This window comes from Leptodactylus fuscus, chromosome 6 (genome assembly GCF_031893055.1).
Source record: "Leptodactylus fuscus isolate aLepFus1 chromosome 6, aLepFus1.hap2, whole genome shotgun sequence".
In the NCBI taxonomy this organism is placed as follows: domain Eukaryota; kingdom Metazoa; phylum Chordata; class Amphibia; order Anura; family Leptodactylidae; genus Leptodactylus; species Leptodactylus fuscus.
The window spans coordinates 109,194,334-109,213,775 of NC_134270.1; the positions used below are offsets into that span (position 1 = coordinate 109,194,334).

General features: G+C 40.9%; 1 protein-coding gene across 1 annotated transcript in view; it reads right to left on the reverse strand.

Moving 5' to 3' along the window:
- CDH4 (cadherin 4) overlaps positions 1-19,442 on the reverse strand; it is a 575,855-nt gene that overhangs the window by 61,101 nt on the left and 495,312 nt on the right. Inside the window, exons 5-6 of the mRNA XM_075277003.1 lie at positions 12,219-12,374; positions 480-624 (exon numbers count right to left, since the gene is read on the reverse strand). Coding sequence (XP_075133104.1) covers positions 480-624; positions 12,219-12,374 — 301 coding nt within the window. The remainder of the gene's footprint in view (positions 1-479; positions 625-12,218; positions 12,375-19,442) is intronic.

Genomic DNA, 19,442 nt, shown 5'->3' on the forward strand with positions numbered 1-19,442 from the left:
GCGGTGTTTCCGCTGTAGGAAAATCATGGCTTCCGGCCCGTGGGGCCCTGGCCTAAAGTGAACCTGTCTCCAGGTTTAGAATTCCTAAGCCAGTAACATGGTTTTATATTGCTGGGGTTTAAGGTCCCAAACCTGGTAATCTCATTCCCATTTGTGCTTCCGTTTAGTATTGTAACAACTCTAATACAAGGTGAGTCTGTGACTGTGACCAGTCTGATGGCTCCTAACATATATACATGTCCCCTGATGAAGCTGAGGACAGCACACCTTGCTTTACTGCACATGCTGTGCATAAGGACATACTAATATGTTAGAGGTTCCAACCTAGTGGCAGGTTACTTTTAGGATGGAACTGTGCTCAATAATGCCAAGTGGACCTGACAATATGTTACATTCACAAGGTATTCACATATTAACTATTAATACTACCTTATTTAACACCCATGTGACAAGAGAACTTAGTGCTTTGAATGTCATACCTGGCTTTGAAGCTTCATCCACTGAGCCGTTGAACACTGGGCTGGCGAATTCTGGTCTGTTATCATTCATATCGATGACATAGATTGACAAATCAATAGGGTTCTCCACCTTATTCCCATTCATATCTACAGCATGAGCCCTGAGCTGGAAGAAAGAAGAGCATTGCTGGTTATATATTGTTTGTACATGTATTATATTACAGGCATTGGTCAAAATTTTCTGTAACAATCCTGGCTAATTTGGCTTTTCCCAGGCCCAGAAATGCTGTTCCCAGATCTTATATTTTTATTATACTCTTTTATACAATTCTGGATACGATGCAGAGTGGATGAGCCAATGAAGGCACAACTTAGGGATGTCGGAAGAGACTGGTAACCATACCAATGTAGTGTGTTGCTTTTTTGGTAGGCTCTGGAGTTAATCCACAGATATACTAAATTGTATCCTCCGATCATAAAAGGAATAATGTCAGTGGGGGATGAGTGTAGTAACTTGGAAGTAGTGCACAGTAAGTGAGCATAAGGAGATAGACCATGTGATAGGGGCAAAGAGGAGGGAGTTATTTCTAGATATGGCCCCTGCAGAATAAAACATATGACGCCCTATGATGCATCCCGCAGATGATCCTATAGTTAATAAAGTAATAGTCCAGAGTGCAGCACACAGAGCACATAGGCCATTCAGTGGCAGATCGATGCATTGATATGGACATCTGACTGCACTTCTACAGCCAAGTTGGACAAACTTTTGCTGCTTACTGTAGCTCAGAGGGTCGGTGGTCCCATCACATTTACAAACACATGTGATGATGATCCTTCTGATTTAGAGAGGATTATTAGGACACAGAGTCATTCTGAGCACATAATCACTACAACACACAGCACATTCAGCTGCAATATTATGGCAAGTACAGCCAGCCATCTGCTGTCATACTGCCAAGTATCAGGCGTCCAGTTGCCATTCTGTCTATCAAAATGATTGTTAATAGCCTAGTAATTATTAATTCATTATATTATTATTGGCTTGTCCATATTCAACAGATCCACTACAGCGCATAACATTTGTATACAGTAGGCTGTTATTGAAATAGTCCAAAATCCTAAGAGCCTGTTCTCTCTGGCACAGACCTGCAAGTTCATCTGAAATCTTAGAAGACAGAATGGGCTAATTCTGAGCCTTTAGTTGCTTTTCTTTTTGATTTGGGACGTCTTCTTTACATACTTTATATTAATTCCTATAACTCTTAGATTCAAAGCTCCCAATATATTGGAAAATGCCAACCCCTTACCATGTTTGTTCTGAGTTAGGGTCCCTTTAAGGAAAATCTTTACCCACACTAACAAATCCTACTTTTATTTTGCTGGATGTAGATTGTCTTTTACAAATCAATCCAGCTGGCAGTTGTTACACCATGGAGGTGCGAGTGGCGGGCTCCTCACCAGATGTGATGATTGTGTGGGTTCACTGATCTGACACTGAAATGATGCTGTCATATTATGCAGAGCTCTCGCTGGGGATTTACTACAGAGTGTTATGTGAACGAGGAGGAATAAACCAGATAACGTTAACTCTTATGTTAACCAAATCTTTATATAGTTTGGTTTTACTTTCCTTTAACATTAGATATCAGAACCATATGTAAAGAGAAGATGCTTATGCAAATGAAACTCTTTGAGGTGTAAGACTTCTTAATTCCATCGCAGTCTTGTCCAATCACAAGCAAATATATAAAGAGACTATATATTAATAATATTAACAAATAATTTGTTAAAGGGCAGAATGGGTTAAAAATATACTGTAAACATTTCAGCATTATCGGCCTCACTGTACCCCCACCGCTGCCGTCCAGATGCTTATGTGGTGTCTACTTCCTTGTCCTATCCCAGCTCGCATATAATGGCAGGAAATGCCCACTCATTGGCTGAGATGGGTCACCACTGTGTCCCCTGATTGGCTGAGTGGGCATGTTCTGCTATTTCCTCTGTGTTTGGCTAAGGGTCCATTAACACTGAGTTTTTTGGCGAGGATTTTGGTGAGGAAAATATCTGATTGAGGAATTAGGAAATGTTTTTTGAAGCAGTTTTTGAAAGCTTTATTGAGGCTTTTTTATTTATTTTTTTTCCCTCCAGAACAGTGTATATGGACCCTGAAAAAACCGCTAGCGGTTTTTACACACGTTTTTTGCCAATTCTGCAGCATGGACTTTCCACCTCTCATTGACTGCATTGGTTTTTGCAGGTGGAATCTGCCTGAAAGAAGCTTTTTTTTTCCGCTAGCAGAAAAATTCAGCGAATGGAAAAGTAAAGCAAGCGGAACCCATAAAACTCTATGGTGAGGTGTTTTTTTCCCATGTGGATTCTGACGCGGATTCAGCGTAAAAATCAGCACCGAAATACTCTGTGTCAATGGACCCTAAGTAGAAACCAATGTGGAATTGATCAGCTACAAAACAGTAACAGTGCGGGATTCGTAAGGTGAGTAATGCTTTTTTAATTTACTATAACCCATCCTGTCTCTTTTATGAAACATTTATTGCTACCAAAATACAACCCTAGGAGTTGGAACCAAAGACTCAATCACTTGGGTCTGTCTTATTTGTCACATGGACTTGTGGGTCCACAACTTCCCAGTTTAAAAGATGCTACTGCTGTTGCATTGTATCCAATATAAAGAATGTATCAAACAGTTACTTATAGTCATCATAGTCACCAAAATGGAAATTTCAGTAGTGATACAAAAAAAAGAGAGTTGGCTCCATAGTAAAGATCAAAAGGGATCACACATTGTGGTGCCAAGTTTTGTCACTTACGGTTGTTTGCCCCCCAAGTACCTTGTTTGTTAACAGTAGAATCCTAACACTGGTTATTGCCACACAGTAGCAGAGGGAATAGGACCAAGACTGTACTGTGATGTGTTTATAACAAGGTGTCTCACTGCATGAATCCAAAGAAATCAGCAGTGGGCGGCCTTAGCTGTAAATGTAAAATTTCCCTGCAGTGCCATCAAAGGTAAAATGAAATATTACATAGTACTGATTGACATTAATGGCCTGTTTATGTAAAGCATGGATGCTGGCTTAAAGACTACCTTGCATCACCTCCCTCAAGTCCAGCTAATAGCTGCTGATCCACTGATTTTGGCACAGTTGAATTTTTTTGTCTAACCCCCAGCGTTCCTGAGCAATCAGTGCTGTTAGTTGTGGCGCCTGATATGCTGTTTAGCCTCTATACTGTCAGGAGGGCGGTGTCAGGCAGGAGCAGACAAGGGGTGTGATTCTGAGCTCTGACACTGGCTGCCTCTGATTGGAGCTCTGAGTCACACCCCCTGCCTGACATTGCCCTTCTGACATTACAGAGTTTAACTAGTCCACCAGTAAGGTTCATGCAGAAGAAAACCGAGAGCTCATAGGGTGATAACGTTATAAATATTTCATCAGTTACTCATTCACTATATGGATGGGTACTTACCTATAATAAAAGGTTTGTCAGGCAAAATAAATCTAATGATGTCTGATATAGATGGTTTTGTGCCAAGCGAATGTCCCACTTGGCACGCTGCCCATCTGTCCAGGTGGTGAAATAATCAAAGAAAACGGGAAGACTTTCCACTAAGGCTGTGGCGCATACCCAAGGTGGCAGAAAGCCAGTCCAATAAAAATAGATTTTGGATGTAATAGATAATCTTGGTTTATCGAGTCAACTCTATAGTAACGTGTTTCCCGTTACACAGACCCCTATCAAACAAACGGAGGACATATACTGGACACATAGGTAGGTATGTGTCCTTTGTTTGATAAAGGGGTCTGTGTACTCCAAAATGGGTTACTATGGAAATGACTCAATAAACCAAGATTATCTAATTATTATCTATTGTTATGTGAGTACCTTGTGCCTTTGTGGTATGCGCCATGGTGTATACTGGAAAATATTCCTGTTTTCTTCAAGAGCTTAAATAGCACATCAGGCACCAAACCTAACTGCACTTGTTGTTTCGAAATGGTGGTGGCTAGAGGAACCAGTGGAGCGGTGCCTATTAACAGATGGGATTAACTTGAATTGGTGGAGGTGGTCCTCTTTAACTGCTTCCCGCCGATGGCACTTTTTGACTTCCTGACCAAGCTCGATTTTTCAAAACTGACATGTGTCACTTTATGTGGCAATAACTTTGGAACGCTTTAACTTACCAAAGTGATTTTGTTTTTTCGTAACACATTGTACTTCATGTTAGTGGTAAATTTTGGTTGATATGTTTTGTGTTTAATTATGAAAAAATTGGAAATTTGGTGGAAATTTTGAAAATATGCATTTTATAAAGTTTGAAATGATGTGCATTGCATACAGATAGTCAGACCGCCAAAATTATATCATAAATCTCATGTCCCAGATCTCTGCTTTATGTCGGCATCAAACTTTAGGCGCCCTTTTAATTTTTACGGACATTATAAGATTTACAAGTGAATCAACAATATTCAAAATTTTCAAGAAATTTCCAAAACCCATTTTTTTAAGGGACTAATCCAGTTATGAAGGGGTTTTGAAAGACCCTTGTATTAAAATCCCCCATAAATCACCCCATTTTCAAAACTGCACCCCTTAAATAAGCCAAAACAACATATACCTAGTAATTTAACCCTATAAGTGCTTAACAGGAATTAATACAAAATGGAGGTGAAATTTTCAAATTTGAATTTATTTTACTAATATTTTCATTTAGCCCTAGAATTTGCACATTCACAAGGGGTTAAAGGAGACAACGCGTCCCACAATTTGTTAGGCAAGTTCTCCCGACTACCATAGTACCCCACTTGTGGGTGTAAACTAATATATGGACGCACAGCGAGACGCAGGAGGGAAGGCGCGCCAAAGAGCTTTTAGAGGGCAGATCTGGCTGTGATCAGTTTCAGGAACCATGTCGCATTTACAAAGCCCTTGAGGAGTCAAAACAGTGGAAACCTCTAGAAAGTGACCCCATTTTGAAAACCGCACCCCTCAAAGAATTTATCAAGTGATGTAGTGAGCATTAGTAACCCCGAAGTGAATGTGTAAGCTGTGCGGAGTAAATTGGGTACACCAAATCCCATTCTATTTTCCCACCAGCTCCTATGATGCGGACGGGGAAGAGGGGCATTCTGGGGGATCAGCGCTGCTGTATTATCTGTCATAAGCTCTAAATATGGGGTGTCCCCTGAAAACGCTCGCACCGCTTACACATTTCCTTCTAGTCGCAGCCACTTATGTCCTTATGATTTGGCGACTTTTGGGTTTTTTGTCTTAACATTGTACAAGGTAGATTTTTATTTTTATTTTCTGGCAATGTGGCCATATGAGGGCTTGGTGTTTGCGGTATTAGATGTACTTCTCAATGCCACCATTTTGGGCCCTGTAACTTATTGACTACATTTTATTAACTCTTTCTGGGTGGGATGTAAAAGGAAATGTTAGGGAATAGCCAGATGATATTTCCCCAGAAGCTGCTGGTGAACCCTGGAGGGAGGGGCACAAGGGACAGTGAGCCCTAAACTGAAGCCCCCCGCTTGCCCTTCCTATTGCCAGACCCTATCCTAGGTAATAGGCGACAACCACGAAGACAATCCCTCCCTGAATACGTGAAACACAAAACGCAGACAAGACGTACAACAACAAAGGGAGGTCAGGTAGCCAGGGTTCGGTAACAAGAGAGCGATGCAGTGCCAAATCGGAGTCAAGAGAATAGTCAGTAGGAAAGCCAGAGGTCAAGGTTTAGCATACAAGTAAATAACAGCAAGAGATACCAGAAAGCAAGGGCAATAACCGGCACCAGTGTGACTGTGAGCCAAGACTAAATAGGGAAGGAAGAACCCGCCCAGAACCTGATAGGAAGGAAAGCTGTCAATCACAGGCAAGACAGATTAACCACTTAATGAACAGAGGCAACCTTGGCAGAAGACGGGTGTGGTGCAAATCCAATTAAGGACTAGAGCCGTGTTCACACAGTGCAACTAAAAACCTTAAGCAGATTATCAAACTGCACACGCCTCCGGCGCCGCAGCATGCGAGCAGAGGGTGGCGCAGAGGCCCGAACAGGCAGAGATGTTACAGGAAACTTCAATTCTGGCATTACTTTTTAGCATTTATTTTTTTTCCCGTGCAGCGTACAGCATAAGTAACATGTTACCTTTATTCTGCGGGTTGGTACGGTTACGGCGATACCTCATTTATATGATTTTTTAATGCGTTGCTATTTGTGCAGAATAGAATTCAATTCAGGGAAAAAAATCAATTATTTTTGCATCGCCATCTTCTGAAAGGCATAACGTTTTTATTTTTCGCTAGACAGAGCTGGTTGAGGGCTTATTTTTTGCGGGAAGACCTCTTCTTTTTATTGGTACCATTTTGGTTTTCATCTGACCATTTGATTACTTTTTATTGAACATTTTGTAAGGGAAAGGTGGTGAATAATCATTATTTTGTGCGGTTTTCTACGGGGGTTTTTTACGACATTCGCCGTTCGGGTTAAATAATGTTTTAATTTTATTGTTCAGGTTATTACGGACACGGCAATACCAAATATGTAATGTTTTTTTCTATTTTTCTTTATTTTACATAATAAAACATTTTATATGGGGAAAATGGGATTTTTGGGGCTTTATTTATTTCTATTTTATTTTAAACTTATTTAAACTTTTTTATTTTTACTTTTGTCCAACTTTTTTTTTCTGTCTCCATGGGGGATTGAAGCAGTGATCGGCTGATCACTGCTTCAATAGAGGTACGCTGCAATACACGTGTTACACGTGTATTGCATTGTATAGGAAGCTGTCAGCCTGTGTAGACGCACAGGCTGACAGCTTCATTTACGGCAGGATCAGCCAGGTACGAGGACGGGGTAAGTGAAGGGGCAGACCCGGGGTCACTGATCAGACCCCGGGCTGCCCCCTACGAACACCGGCACCCCCCGAAACCGGCGCGGGGGGTGCCGATCGCCACCATTTTAGAACGGAACCCTGGAGGTGCCGGCGGTCATGTTGATCGCCGGCATATCAGGGGTTAACACCCGCGATCGGACCCGGTTCCGACCGCGGGTGTTACGGGGCAATGTCAGCCGTGTATTACGGCTGACACCCGCTGTGCATGGTGCGCACACAGTTTCTGTGTGCGCACCATGCATCCGCAGTAATAGTACGGCGGTTTGCGGGAAGCCCTTCCCTGCAGCGCCGTACTATTACGGCGAATGTCGGGAAGGGGTTAAGACATAAACCCTTTAAAAAGTTGCAGTTTGGAAGATGGGGGATTCATACATATCAGTTATTTGTTAAAAAAATGAATTATTTTCTTGCCATTGCTTGAGTGTATCCTCTTAGTAGACGTACAGCAAAGCCAAAGTGTTAGCGGGGGATGGATTAAAGCTTTTAATGCACAAAATGTCCTAATGAGCTTTGAAGTACATAGATCAGAACGCACCACCTGTAAGCCAGATTTTATTTATAGGTGTTTTATGGATATAACAACACTCTGACTTTATAACATAATGGAAAAGCGTATGGAGCAGGATATGCATGCCAAAACAGTGATGCAAGGAGGAAAAAAATCTGTTAGTATTTTTAGTATTATGCTATATCACTATTTGTGTTTATTCTCTGCAGACAAGCACAGAACAGGGAGTTGGAGAAACATATGTTCTGCTGACTGAAATTGATTGACAGCCTCCTAAAGATGGCGCATTCCTCACCTCTGGCTGCGAGACAGATGTTGTAGTACATCGTCCTTGCATCAAGAAGACAGATAACGAAAAATTAAGGAGCAATTGAAAGTCATTACCGCAATGCAGAGACAGGCAGTTGTTATGGAGGGTAATCCAGAGAACAGGGGAAGCTTGTCTGTATTTGTCAAGAGGAATGGAGGCCAGCTCCATGTACAAGCCTGTCAATGCCTCTTCTGGATGTAACCCATTAATCCTGCTCTGATTTATTGGAATGCATAGGGAGAAGAACAAGGTTCTGTTGCTCTTTGGGTAAATACAGATATGATACATTTTGAAAGTCTTCAGACCCTTTTTCAGATTTTGTTATCCTGAAATAACTAAAATATAAAAAAAACTAAGAATTTTTGCAATCAATGTGCATTCTTTACCCGGTAATGGGAATATGATTTTTTTTTTTTTTTACTTTTTTGTAAATGTAGTAAAAAGGAATAACTAAAATTTTGCATGTACTTTTAAGTATTCAGACCCTTTGCTATGTCACTTGAAATTTAGCTCTGGGAACTTCTTATTTCTCTTGATCATCTTTGAGATGTTTCTACACATTGATTGGAGTCCACCTATGGTAAACTCAGGTGATTGCACATCATTTGTAAAGAAAGGTGTCTATGTAAGATCTCACAACTGACAATGCATAACAGACCAAAAACCAACCCACAAAGAGGTAAGAACTACCTGTAGAGCTCAGGTACAGAATTGTGAGGAGGCACAGAACTGGGGAACGGTACAAAAATTTTCTGTTGCAAGAAAAATTCTTAAGAGCACAGTGGATTTCATAATTCTTAAACGGAAGAAGTTTGTAACAAGTCAGACTCTTCCTAGTAACAGCTGCTCCACCAAACTAAGTGCTTTCGTATGGGAGGTCACCAAGAACCCAAATGATCACTCTGATCTTGTGTGCAGATGGGAGAAACTTCCAGAAGGTCAACCATCACTGCAACAAGACATTACTCTCTAGTAAAAGACACACTGAAGCCAGCCTAGACTTTGCAAAGAATACCTTCTCAAATAAGAAGTCCCTGTAAACCCCTTTAATGAAAACCTGATTTAGGTTGGTAGGGACATCACACTGGGCTGAAGGTTCACTTTCCAACAAGACACTGACCATAAGCCTAAAGCCAAGACAACACTGTAATGGCTTATGGACAACTCTGTGAATGTCCATGTCCAATCAGACATCTCTGGAGAAACCTGAAAATGGCTGTCCCCATCCAATCGGACACAGCTTGAAGGGATCTGCAGAGAGGAATGGCAGAATATCCCAAAACTCTAGTGTGCAAATCTTGTGACATCATACCCAAGAAGACTGGAGGGGGTGATCGCTACCAAAGGTGCTTCAACTAAGAATTAAGTAGAGGGTCTGAATACTTATGACAATGCAATGTTTAGTTTTTCCTTTTCAATAAATTAACCTGAAGTTCCTGGATCCCAATGCTAAGTCTGTAATGGAAATGGAGTCAATTACCTTGTGCCTTTTAGTATAGTGTTATATTTTATGTGACATTGGCCCTTTTAGTGGCCCTCAGGGTCCAGGGCCCGGTAGTGACGGCTACCACCACACCCCCTAGCTATACCCCTGGATCGATCTATCGATTACTGCTCACCAGTTTTCTGACACTAAAGAACTCTACGACAAAAATAAAGCGTTTCCCTTTCATATTGACCTTTAACCAGTCAGAAAACTAAGAAAGAGTACATTAGAGCTTTTTCCTTTAGAATATAGACTGAAGTAAAGTCAGTGTCCCAGACACAGACAGTCAGAAAATCTGACAGGATTTCCATCTTCATTTCTACATTTTTAATGAGGATGATGAATGTTTGGTGCTTCTGGAGCCATTATAAAAGCATTGAACATATATATCAAATTTTGACAGACCTCAAGTTTTGTTTGCAAGGAAAGAACATTTCTGTGCATTTAAATTGGTTGCTAGCTAAGATCATGTGGAAAGGACTCAAAGAAATGAAGGTCTGTAACTGTAACACAGCTATGCAATGTGTTGAATATAAACCAGATATAAAGATCCCGTATACGTAATGCCTGGTTCACAACTGCATTTGGTAATCCGTTAGGGGAGTCCCCATGTGGAATACCAAATGGATTGGCAAATGGAGAGTTTATGAGAGCACACAGACCCCATAGACTATAATGGGGTCCGGGTGCTTTCCACGCAGTTTCTACTTCGTGATCTACTTTGATGTCTGCATGCCTCGTGCGGGGAGCGCGCGGAAAGCACACGGGCCCCATTATAGTCTATGGGGTCCGTTTGCTTTCACTGCTGACCGCTTGTTAATTCGTTCGGATTACCAAACTCAGATGTGAACCAGGCATAAGAGAAGAGGTAGCCAAACCACACAATTTTGGCAGGATTGGCCACCTATCTTGTGTATGGGAACCTCCTGGCTCTTTCCCAATGATGGCTGTGAAAGGAAGTATAGGGCACATTGAATGTGAATGCCTAACTTGCTGTCAGTGAGGTCTGGCGGCAGCTTTGTCCTCTCTCTTCAGTGGTAGCACGTGCATCTTTGGTGAAATCAAGTGTACACGTCTATGGGGACCAGGAAGAACAGCTGTCTGCTATATGACCATTTACCCTTTGGATAGGTGATAAAAGTGAGCCTTGCAATATATCTCGATGATTGATCAGCAATAGCCCTGTAAGCCTGCACTGAGCGTCGGAAAACCCTTCTTATTGCCGCCATCAGCTGCTGCTCCTGAGCGCAGGGTCGGTTTCTTCAGCTTCTACCATCCCTGCTCCTAATTGTGTAATGGTACAATGTAATTCCAATGATTTGTGTATAAGATGTGCCCGGCCGCAATTCTGCAGACAGAAGCCTGGTTGATTCTTGTCCAAGCACAAACACTACAGCTGCAGATTGCAAATGAAAAACTATTGTTTGTGAATGAGGTAATTTCTGAGCTGGCTGCTCTGTTCTAAGAGGCAGAGTATTTATCTTTCCCTCAGGGTGCGCTTATCACACAATTCCCAGGCTTTGTAATGGGCCTCTGTAGCGTCAGCGACGTTATGAATATTCCTTGCAATCATCTTTGGAACGTGTTAATGGCTGGTCGTCTGTGAGAGCATCACATGCACAGCTCAGTCTCACACATCCCCCAGAATACAGTGAAATCCAGGGTCGTATTTGCAGCTGATGCTGCCATCAGCATCGATTGCGGTAATTGGTAATCTGTACTGCATAGGATTATGGCTGTATCTAACACCTCTACCCTCACATAAACCTATAAATCAATAATTCCGAATTAATTGCAATCCAGTATATGAAACTTTCCGGACATAGAAGTGGCAGCAGATAGACACCCATGTGTATGTCCAAGTCATCATGGATATGATATCACAGGTCACTGCAGTCAACATCAAGGTTGCATTGCATCTGTTTAAAGATGTGTGTCATACAATGCAGAAGATGGCAATTTCGCTATGTGCATAAAGTTATGTGCTTATAGCTCAACATTGTCTCTAACGTTGACACTTGTGACATTGGTGCACTGGTGGGAAACCTGTTGTAAGCAGGGATATCATAGTCCATATTCAGCAGAGTACCCCAGATAGATGACTGAAGAAGGCAAAAATATGCAAATTATTCTCCAGGATATAATTAGGAGAAGAGTACCTCTGTATGCTGCCCTCTAGAGGGCAGCCCCCTTATCATCATGCATGACTCAGTTAATAAGCCTACTAACATGATGTGGAGTTTATTGCCAAATTAGTATTTCTATTCCAAAAGGAACAGATTCCCAAGGCAAGTCAGAAATGAAGAAGGCAAGTCAGAAATGGCATCACATAGCATATCCCTGCAGTGATAGGATATACTGTATGCCCTCTCAACTAGCTGCTGGTCAGTTACGATCACACATTTTTTTGTGAAGCTTCCATTTTTACTATGCAATAAGATATTACCTGTTTGAATACCTGTAAATGTATATGAAGTAATTCACATAAAGCATGACTTGTCATAATGGATTCCACACTGTTTATACTCACATGATACGAAGATCTCTCCTCTCTGTCCAGCGGTCTTGTCACATACATACGACCAGAGATGGGATCTATGTTAAAGATTTCCATGGGTGGCTGATCAGCACCGACACCAGTAATGCTGTAGCGAATCATACTCTCTCTGTCCTTGTCCGAGCGAATCTGAAATAGATGCATATAATAAGTTATATATGGCCAGAGAAATTATCAATTCTTAGATCACCTTATTTTTATATCATTAAAGCAGATGAATTTGGGATTTAATGTGGTTAATCATTCTATTGTGGTGTTTTACAATAGGGACTATGACGGCCTTGTTGAGCTGACATCATGTATTTGTCCGCACCAAGGAAAAGTTTGTATTCTTTCCAATATTCATATGTGCCAGTCTCCTATAATCTACTAATATAAAAAGGTCTATGAACTTTACATGCCATTGATCCATGTGGACTAGGCATACTAATAGCAAACCGATAACCACAATGGTGTCAATATAGTAAGATTGGTGTTTCATTAACTAGTCTGATGGAGTAATGTTCACCAAATTTATTAAGAGATGTACAGTTCGTAGTAAATCTGGCACATGTATGGCTCAACTTTGTGCTAAACACTGAAATGTATGTCGCCTTGAGGCTGGTGAAGATTTTATTAGTGTTATAGTGCACATTATAACAAGTTTGTGGGGCGCTGTGACCCTGCTGCCTGTGCAAAGTAGTCCAAAAAGTTATGACACACTTTTGAGATCTTTTAACATATGTTGTACAACAGATATTCCCCCGGTGGATTTGTAATAGTGATTAGAATCAGAAGCAGGCGATATACAACAGGGAGGGCAGAGTTCATGTTGTAATATAAAGGTTCGTAGGTTAGAGATATTACCCATAGAAATAATACCTGCATAGCAGTCCATCCAGCTGGGCACGCTACAATACCCTTTCCTACACTGCAAGTAGACATTGGTGACATTTATGCTAGTTTGTGAATGGGTTTGTCTTCCTACACAAATCACTGCTTCATTATTATAGTGCATATATATCCCATACCATGTGACATTGTCCTATGTACCAGTTTAACTTATTATTGGCCTGGTGTCAGATCCAAAAATCATTTCATGTAGCAGTAAGAGCAACAGTTTGTTTTCTTATGTGTGACAGTGAGACGACGGAAAATAATTACAATTAAATATATATATATATATATATATATATATATATATATATATGAAGGTCACTTTGTGAGATGTAGATTCCATCTGCCTTCATTTTCTAGACATTTCCTGAAAGCTAATGAGCACATCCATCGGTTAATCACGAGGCGTCATCTGCCTCTCTTTCATAATAGTCTTGTTCTCTTGTGATCCTTGCTATCATTTCTAAGCTCTCTCATCGATTCCTAGTGGACCTCTCGCTCTCAGACCTCAAGGTCACAGCTCGCAGGGAACCATCTGTCTCAAGAATGGACAGACTCAGCAAGCATGGGTCATTATTGGAGAAGAAAGATAATTGAACCCATAATGCAAAGAACACATGTGTGACAACCTTAAATAACGGTGCAGTTCCAGTGTTATCTCTTCACTGGAACATAGATTAATGAAGGTTTCTCATTAAAACCGTATAAAAGTTCCATACCTGGTGCAACGGGTAATAAGAACATTAGTCATTGGCTTACCAGACATGTCCCCATTAGAGATGCCTATATATGGCAGGCATTGGTCTTCTACACATTAAGACTGTCTTACAGTCAAAAGATAAAGGTTTTATATGGCAGAGAGCCCCCGAAGCTTATCTGATTTTCTAGTGACCTTGGATCGGCGGCTTGTCTTTGGCACTTTACAGCTTTTATAATACAAAGTATTTCTGCATGTAACAGTCCCTGAACTTCTGCAAAGCAGAAAAAGTTCCTCGGGAGGCTAATTATTTATGGTGGAAGTCGACAAGTTGTGTTATGTCAAGTTACTGTAAAGTCACTGGCCTATGTAAGAAGAATGCCAGCTGAATATCCATGTGCATCTGAAAAACAAGCAGGCTTTTCCAGGCTTTGATACTTATGACCTATCTTTCAATATTATCAATAATAAGTCAGTATTTGAGTGTGATGCCAAGCTTATTCAATTCATATGAATTAGCCAAATTGCACAAGACTACGAGCTAGCCACCTGTGCATGGGTGGTGCATGGCCTGTGCATGGATGGCACATGGTTGTTCAATGAATGGGAGCCACAGAAGCACATTCGTAAAATCGGACAAGAATAGGACCTGCTCCATATTTTGCAGCCCAGACTGTCAGTCTGAACACGGGACCGTGTTATTCAGGGTCATTTACACAGGTCCACAGAAATGAATGGGTCAATGTGCTGTCTGGGAAAAACCTGGATAGCACACGGTCATCTTAAGACTGAGCTGCAGTAACTGAGCAAGGCCACTAAACGATGTTTTGAGTTGTAGCCACAGCCATTCAATCTGCTGATCAGTGGGGTGTCACGACTTAGACCCTATAGATCTGATATTGATAACCTTTCCTACAGTCCAAAAAACCTGTTTAAGTTAATTTAATACTAAATGGGGCAAAAAGGTTATGCTATTGTTCAAAAATAGAGCCAAGCTGTCCATGGACTGTATCTTATATTGTACAACCCTTGTAATTACTTTTCATTCACGCTGTACCTGGGAGTCTCCAGTGGCACATGAACATTTTTTCCTTCATGAATTCTATTAAAATTCTGTAAAGAAAAAAAAAATGTTGCAAGCCTCTTCATGCCATTTTATGGGCTATTGCCCTCTAGAAGCACTCATGGCTGCACAATTTTTTTTATTTGTATTATGGTCTTTTGTGGAGGTCATGTGCTGTTATAGGGCATTCGTGTAGATCATATTGGTATTGTACTCTATCTCCCCACAATAACCAGTCACAATTCAGCTGTCACCTTCCTAACACAGAAACAAATGAAAACTGACATTTGTCAATTTTTCCTTTTGATAGTTTTGATAAATGATGTCCATTTTGCTTTCTTGTCTCCTGTCCGCAGCTGATACACAGCATTGTTAGGGCCCCTTCACACGGCGTAAGCGCTCGGCTCATTCCGAACCGTACAAGCGAGCGCTTCTAAACACTTCCCATTCACTTCAATGGGAGCGCGCATAAAGGCCGCTTTACGAGCGCTCCCATTGAAGTGAATGGGAAGTGTTTAGAAGCGCCTGCGTGTACGGCTCGGAATGAGCCGAGCGCTTACGCAGTGTGAAGGGGCCCTTACAGTGGCTATTGTAGTAATCTGTTGATGAGGCCTACAATATGCAGTAGGAACAGAATGTACTAGGCCTCATGTACAGTGTTTCTCACTGATAATGCATTTCCATGGGATTATGTATATCGACACATCAAATAGCGGCATATAACGCGCGTTGAGTCTGCTTAAAAAATAAAAAAAAAACAGCATTCTTCAATGGATGTTGTATTCGGAACGGAGTTCTATAAAAGCACTTAAGATATCTCTTTACGGGGAAATGGAAACTGAACCTCACCCAGCACTAAGCACCTGTAATGCCGTGCGTAACACCGTTCTCTGTTGAGCAGTCTTACATGTGTAAGATCTTAGCAATATATCCTCTAATCTTATACCTCTATCCATCAACAGAATACATGGTAACCACATGGTAGATAACAGGGAGTTTTCCTGTTTCCTAGTATCTTCTACAGCAAAGCTCCAAGGTGAAGTTGTACGTTAAGTAGTCTTGCTGACATCTTGCAGGTTCTCAGCCTCCTCTTCCTGCTCTGGCAGCTGTACGCACTGTACAAACTCTAGCTCATTATATTTTGCCACTGTATTAAAATAGTGGCGTTCCCTGGCATTTCTAAGCTGGCATAGTCTGTGACAAGGAAGCCCATTCTACAGCACGCACTTGTGAAAATGACACATCACAGAGCAAGAGAATATAAGGAAATGAACATTTAACCGTTTGATGTAGCAGCTGCGCCTTTTTCGGTTTTGTATGATGTTAAAAAAGCACAAATCAAGGATTTGCAGCTTCAAAACAGCAGGAACTTATTTAAATAGGTTTCATTTAGTTTTAATGTGAATTCATTTTATATTAATAATTCCTAATTAAAATGGATGAAAGAAGTTTCTCTTCTGCGCTCACGTTGTTCAAAGTCCTGTTTGGAATAAGAGAAGTTTAGAGATGAGTAAGGACTGCCTGGTGGGTTCAGAACAAGGAACCTGTCACATATCAATGGTGACATCTGCCAACAAAGGAGGTTATTACTGCTTAAGCTGACCATGTACATCATGTATTTCATCCTGACAATCCTTTAGTAATGGGATCTGCTTTTGACACACATAGAAAGGGATAGGCCCTATATCAAAGATCAAAATTTCATAATTACAGTACCAGGTCTTACCACCAAGAATAGATTGGCCTAGTGTATAATTACCCCTTCCCAATTCTTTCCCCTTTCCATTTCCAATTTCCCATTTGAAAGCAATAAGGACCAACCAGGAGTGGTCTTAGTCTAAGGGCAATATGGTCCGCATCCATTGTATAGTCAATCTGCCAACAATCTAAGGCTGTGCTCACATCTGCAGAGAGAAAAGTCCTGCACGGAATGGGGTCTGCCGGTTTCCATGCGTAACTGCTGTTTTCGCAGTCACGTTTTCCTAGCATAACCTCTATAGACTGACTTTAAAGGGTTTGTCTCAAAGACAATCCCTCTATCTATTGACCAAAAAACTTTCTTTAGCTGACACCTATTCCACTCAGCTTCCCCATACACAGTGCTTCCTCCTGCCTCGACAAACTTCTATGGGAAACATGTAAACCCATCCCTCATCTGATAATTCATCTCATCTCTCAAGATCAGATTTTGTAGTGAATCCAGAGTGAATGTCAGTCTAGAAGACAGGCTGCAGTTGGAAAAGAGCCGTATAAGTGGAGAAAGGTATTTTCTCTAATATGAATTCTACAAAGATCCAATATAATAATGCTCCATTGGCATTACATTCTGTGGTATAAAAATCACTTTTAATGGCCTTCTATAGGCCATAGACAGAAAATATGTTTTCCAGGTTGTGGATTCGCCAAGGTTGTGGTTGTCTATTGCATTGATTTAACAAGTGTATAGACCTCAAGAACTTGTTTCGCAAACATTTGTGGTGGGGACTTTGTGTTTGGTTTTTATGTGATTTGAAAGTTCTCTCATATTGTTCCCAAAATTGATTCTTGAAGTATGAGATACTGCATCGCTTTGGTGTGTAGAAGACTGCATGTATTGTGCAGTCACATAAATATTCATTGGGCAGCTGCTGAATAGCTGACCACTAATCCTTATTTATGAAGTGAGACCAGGAATAGACTGCAGGGAGTCTGGATTGTCTGTGAAGTAGCAGAGAAATGCTGCTTACATAGAGTTCAGAACTGTGTCACTGTATTGGTGGCTGACAGCCATGTGACAGGGGAGAGCTGGCCGAATAAGTCTAGCCGGCACGCACAAGTAAATAGCAGATGCTGCTGTCAGAATGACTACATTCTAATGTTACAAAATTACATTAAAAATCCGCCTCCTCTATTCCTTGAATGTGCCTGAGGAGTTTCTGCAGCAGGACCACAGTACCAAATAGCACTCAGGCTATATATACCTATACAGTACTTCAGTACATACAGGTTTTAATAAAGCAACTTTGCAAATAGTATTATTTGAAAATCAGCTACTTTCATGTATACAGCTCCTATACATAAGTATGTGTCTCCATGGTTACTGACTACCAAAACCCTGTATAGTCTAAAATAATAAAAATTGTGTATCCATGAAAACACCTACAGAAGGTCTCCATAGGTGCCGTATAAACCAATGTATGGATGCATTCACATGGAGTTTTGTGGCACTGTTTTTGTCTTAATAACTCTGAAAAACAGACTCCCATTGAGTTCAATGGGTTCTGTCTTCCGTGTGGACCACATTGAAATCAATGGGTAAAAAAAATGGCTAATTTGCTCTTTCGGCCACCCTGCAACATTTGACAGCTATGATGAAAAATCTTCTAACTTTACAAGATCTGAAGTGGTGCATAGTTTGGTGAAGAATTCTGGGTTCATTTACTGTAGGTGCAGAGTCTGACATTTCCCATAGTAAGCACATACAGGGTGTCTAATGTTAATGTTATTCTTCTCTAGCAGGAAACACACGAGTGCTATTTCATCTCCCTAGATGGTACCCCACTGCCAAACCATGAATATACTTTGTACAGGGCTTATTCTCTGCAATGAATGCCCAAATATTCAGCTTTACAGCTGTCTGAGCACAGGTCTCCCAGGAACCTGCCTGTGACCCTGGCATCCATATCCATGAACCTTGTCAATGTAGTCTGTACTGTCAGTCTGCACAGTGTATATACATTGCTCTCTATACAGAGTATCAAATAAATGTAACAAAGCCGACATACAGTAGCAGGAAAACAACGCGGAGTACTGTAATGTCCGTACTCTACAAATAAAATTGTACCACTACCCTTTACATTATTGCGCCAAGGATATGTCATGGATACAATCAATAGTAATGTGTTTAGAGCTCTCCTTACTGCTACATAATGGAATTTACTATCTATATAGACTATGACCTAATACATTACTTCGTAAGTTGAAAATACTAATGTAGAAATAACTAATGAACAGTCCTTATTTTAGTGCATGGTTGGGTTTGAACTCTATTCACATTTACCTTTAGAGTCTCAGTCGGGGTTTCCATCATATTGTCATGCATGTCTTACCATCAAAACTTGATAGGCATCACTAAGCACATTGTGGGCTTTTAAGATCATTACAGGGGTCGTGCCACTAAACATATTTATTCTCTATCCATTGTCTATTACCCCGCTATGAACTCGGCTATGAAAAAAGCAGCTGAACCCCAAGGTGGATGGAAATGCAGGCTCTCTCACATACATTTCAAGGGGGCAATAGTGAAAGTTGAGTCTCCTAGTGAAATGAATAGGAGCGTGGGCATGTCTCCTTTCACCAATTTCTCACAGTTTTGAAGATCTCTGCTTGCTGTCATTCAATAGGACCCTTTATTGCTTCTGTTTAAGTGAAAACAATCTATCCTGGAGATCTGATGATTAAAGACATATAATTTAGCAATCCATAGCGAAATCCATAGGTGCAGACAATTGTAAAATAATTGTAACACTTGCCCAGTTCTGCAACAATCTCTGTATTCTGGACTCCAGCAATGAAAGGGTGC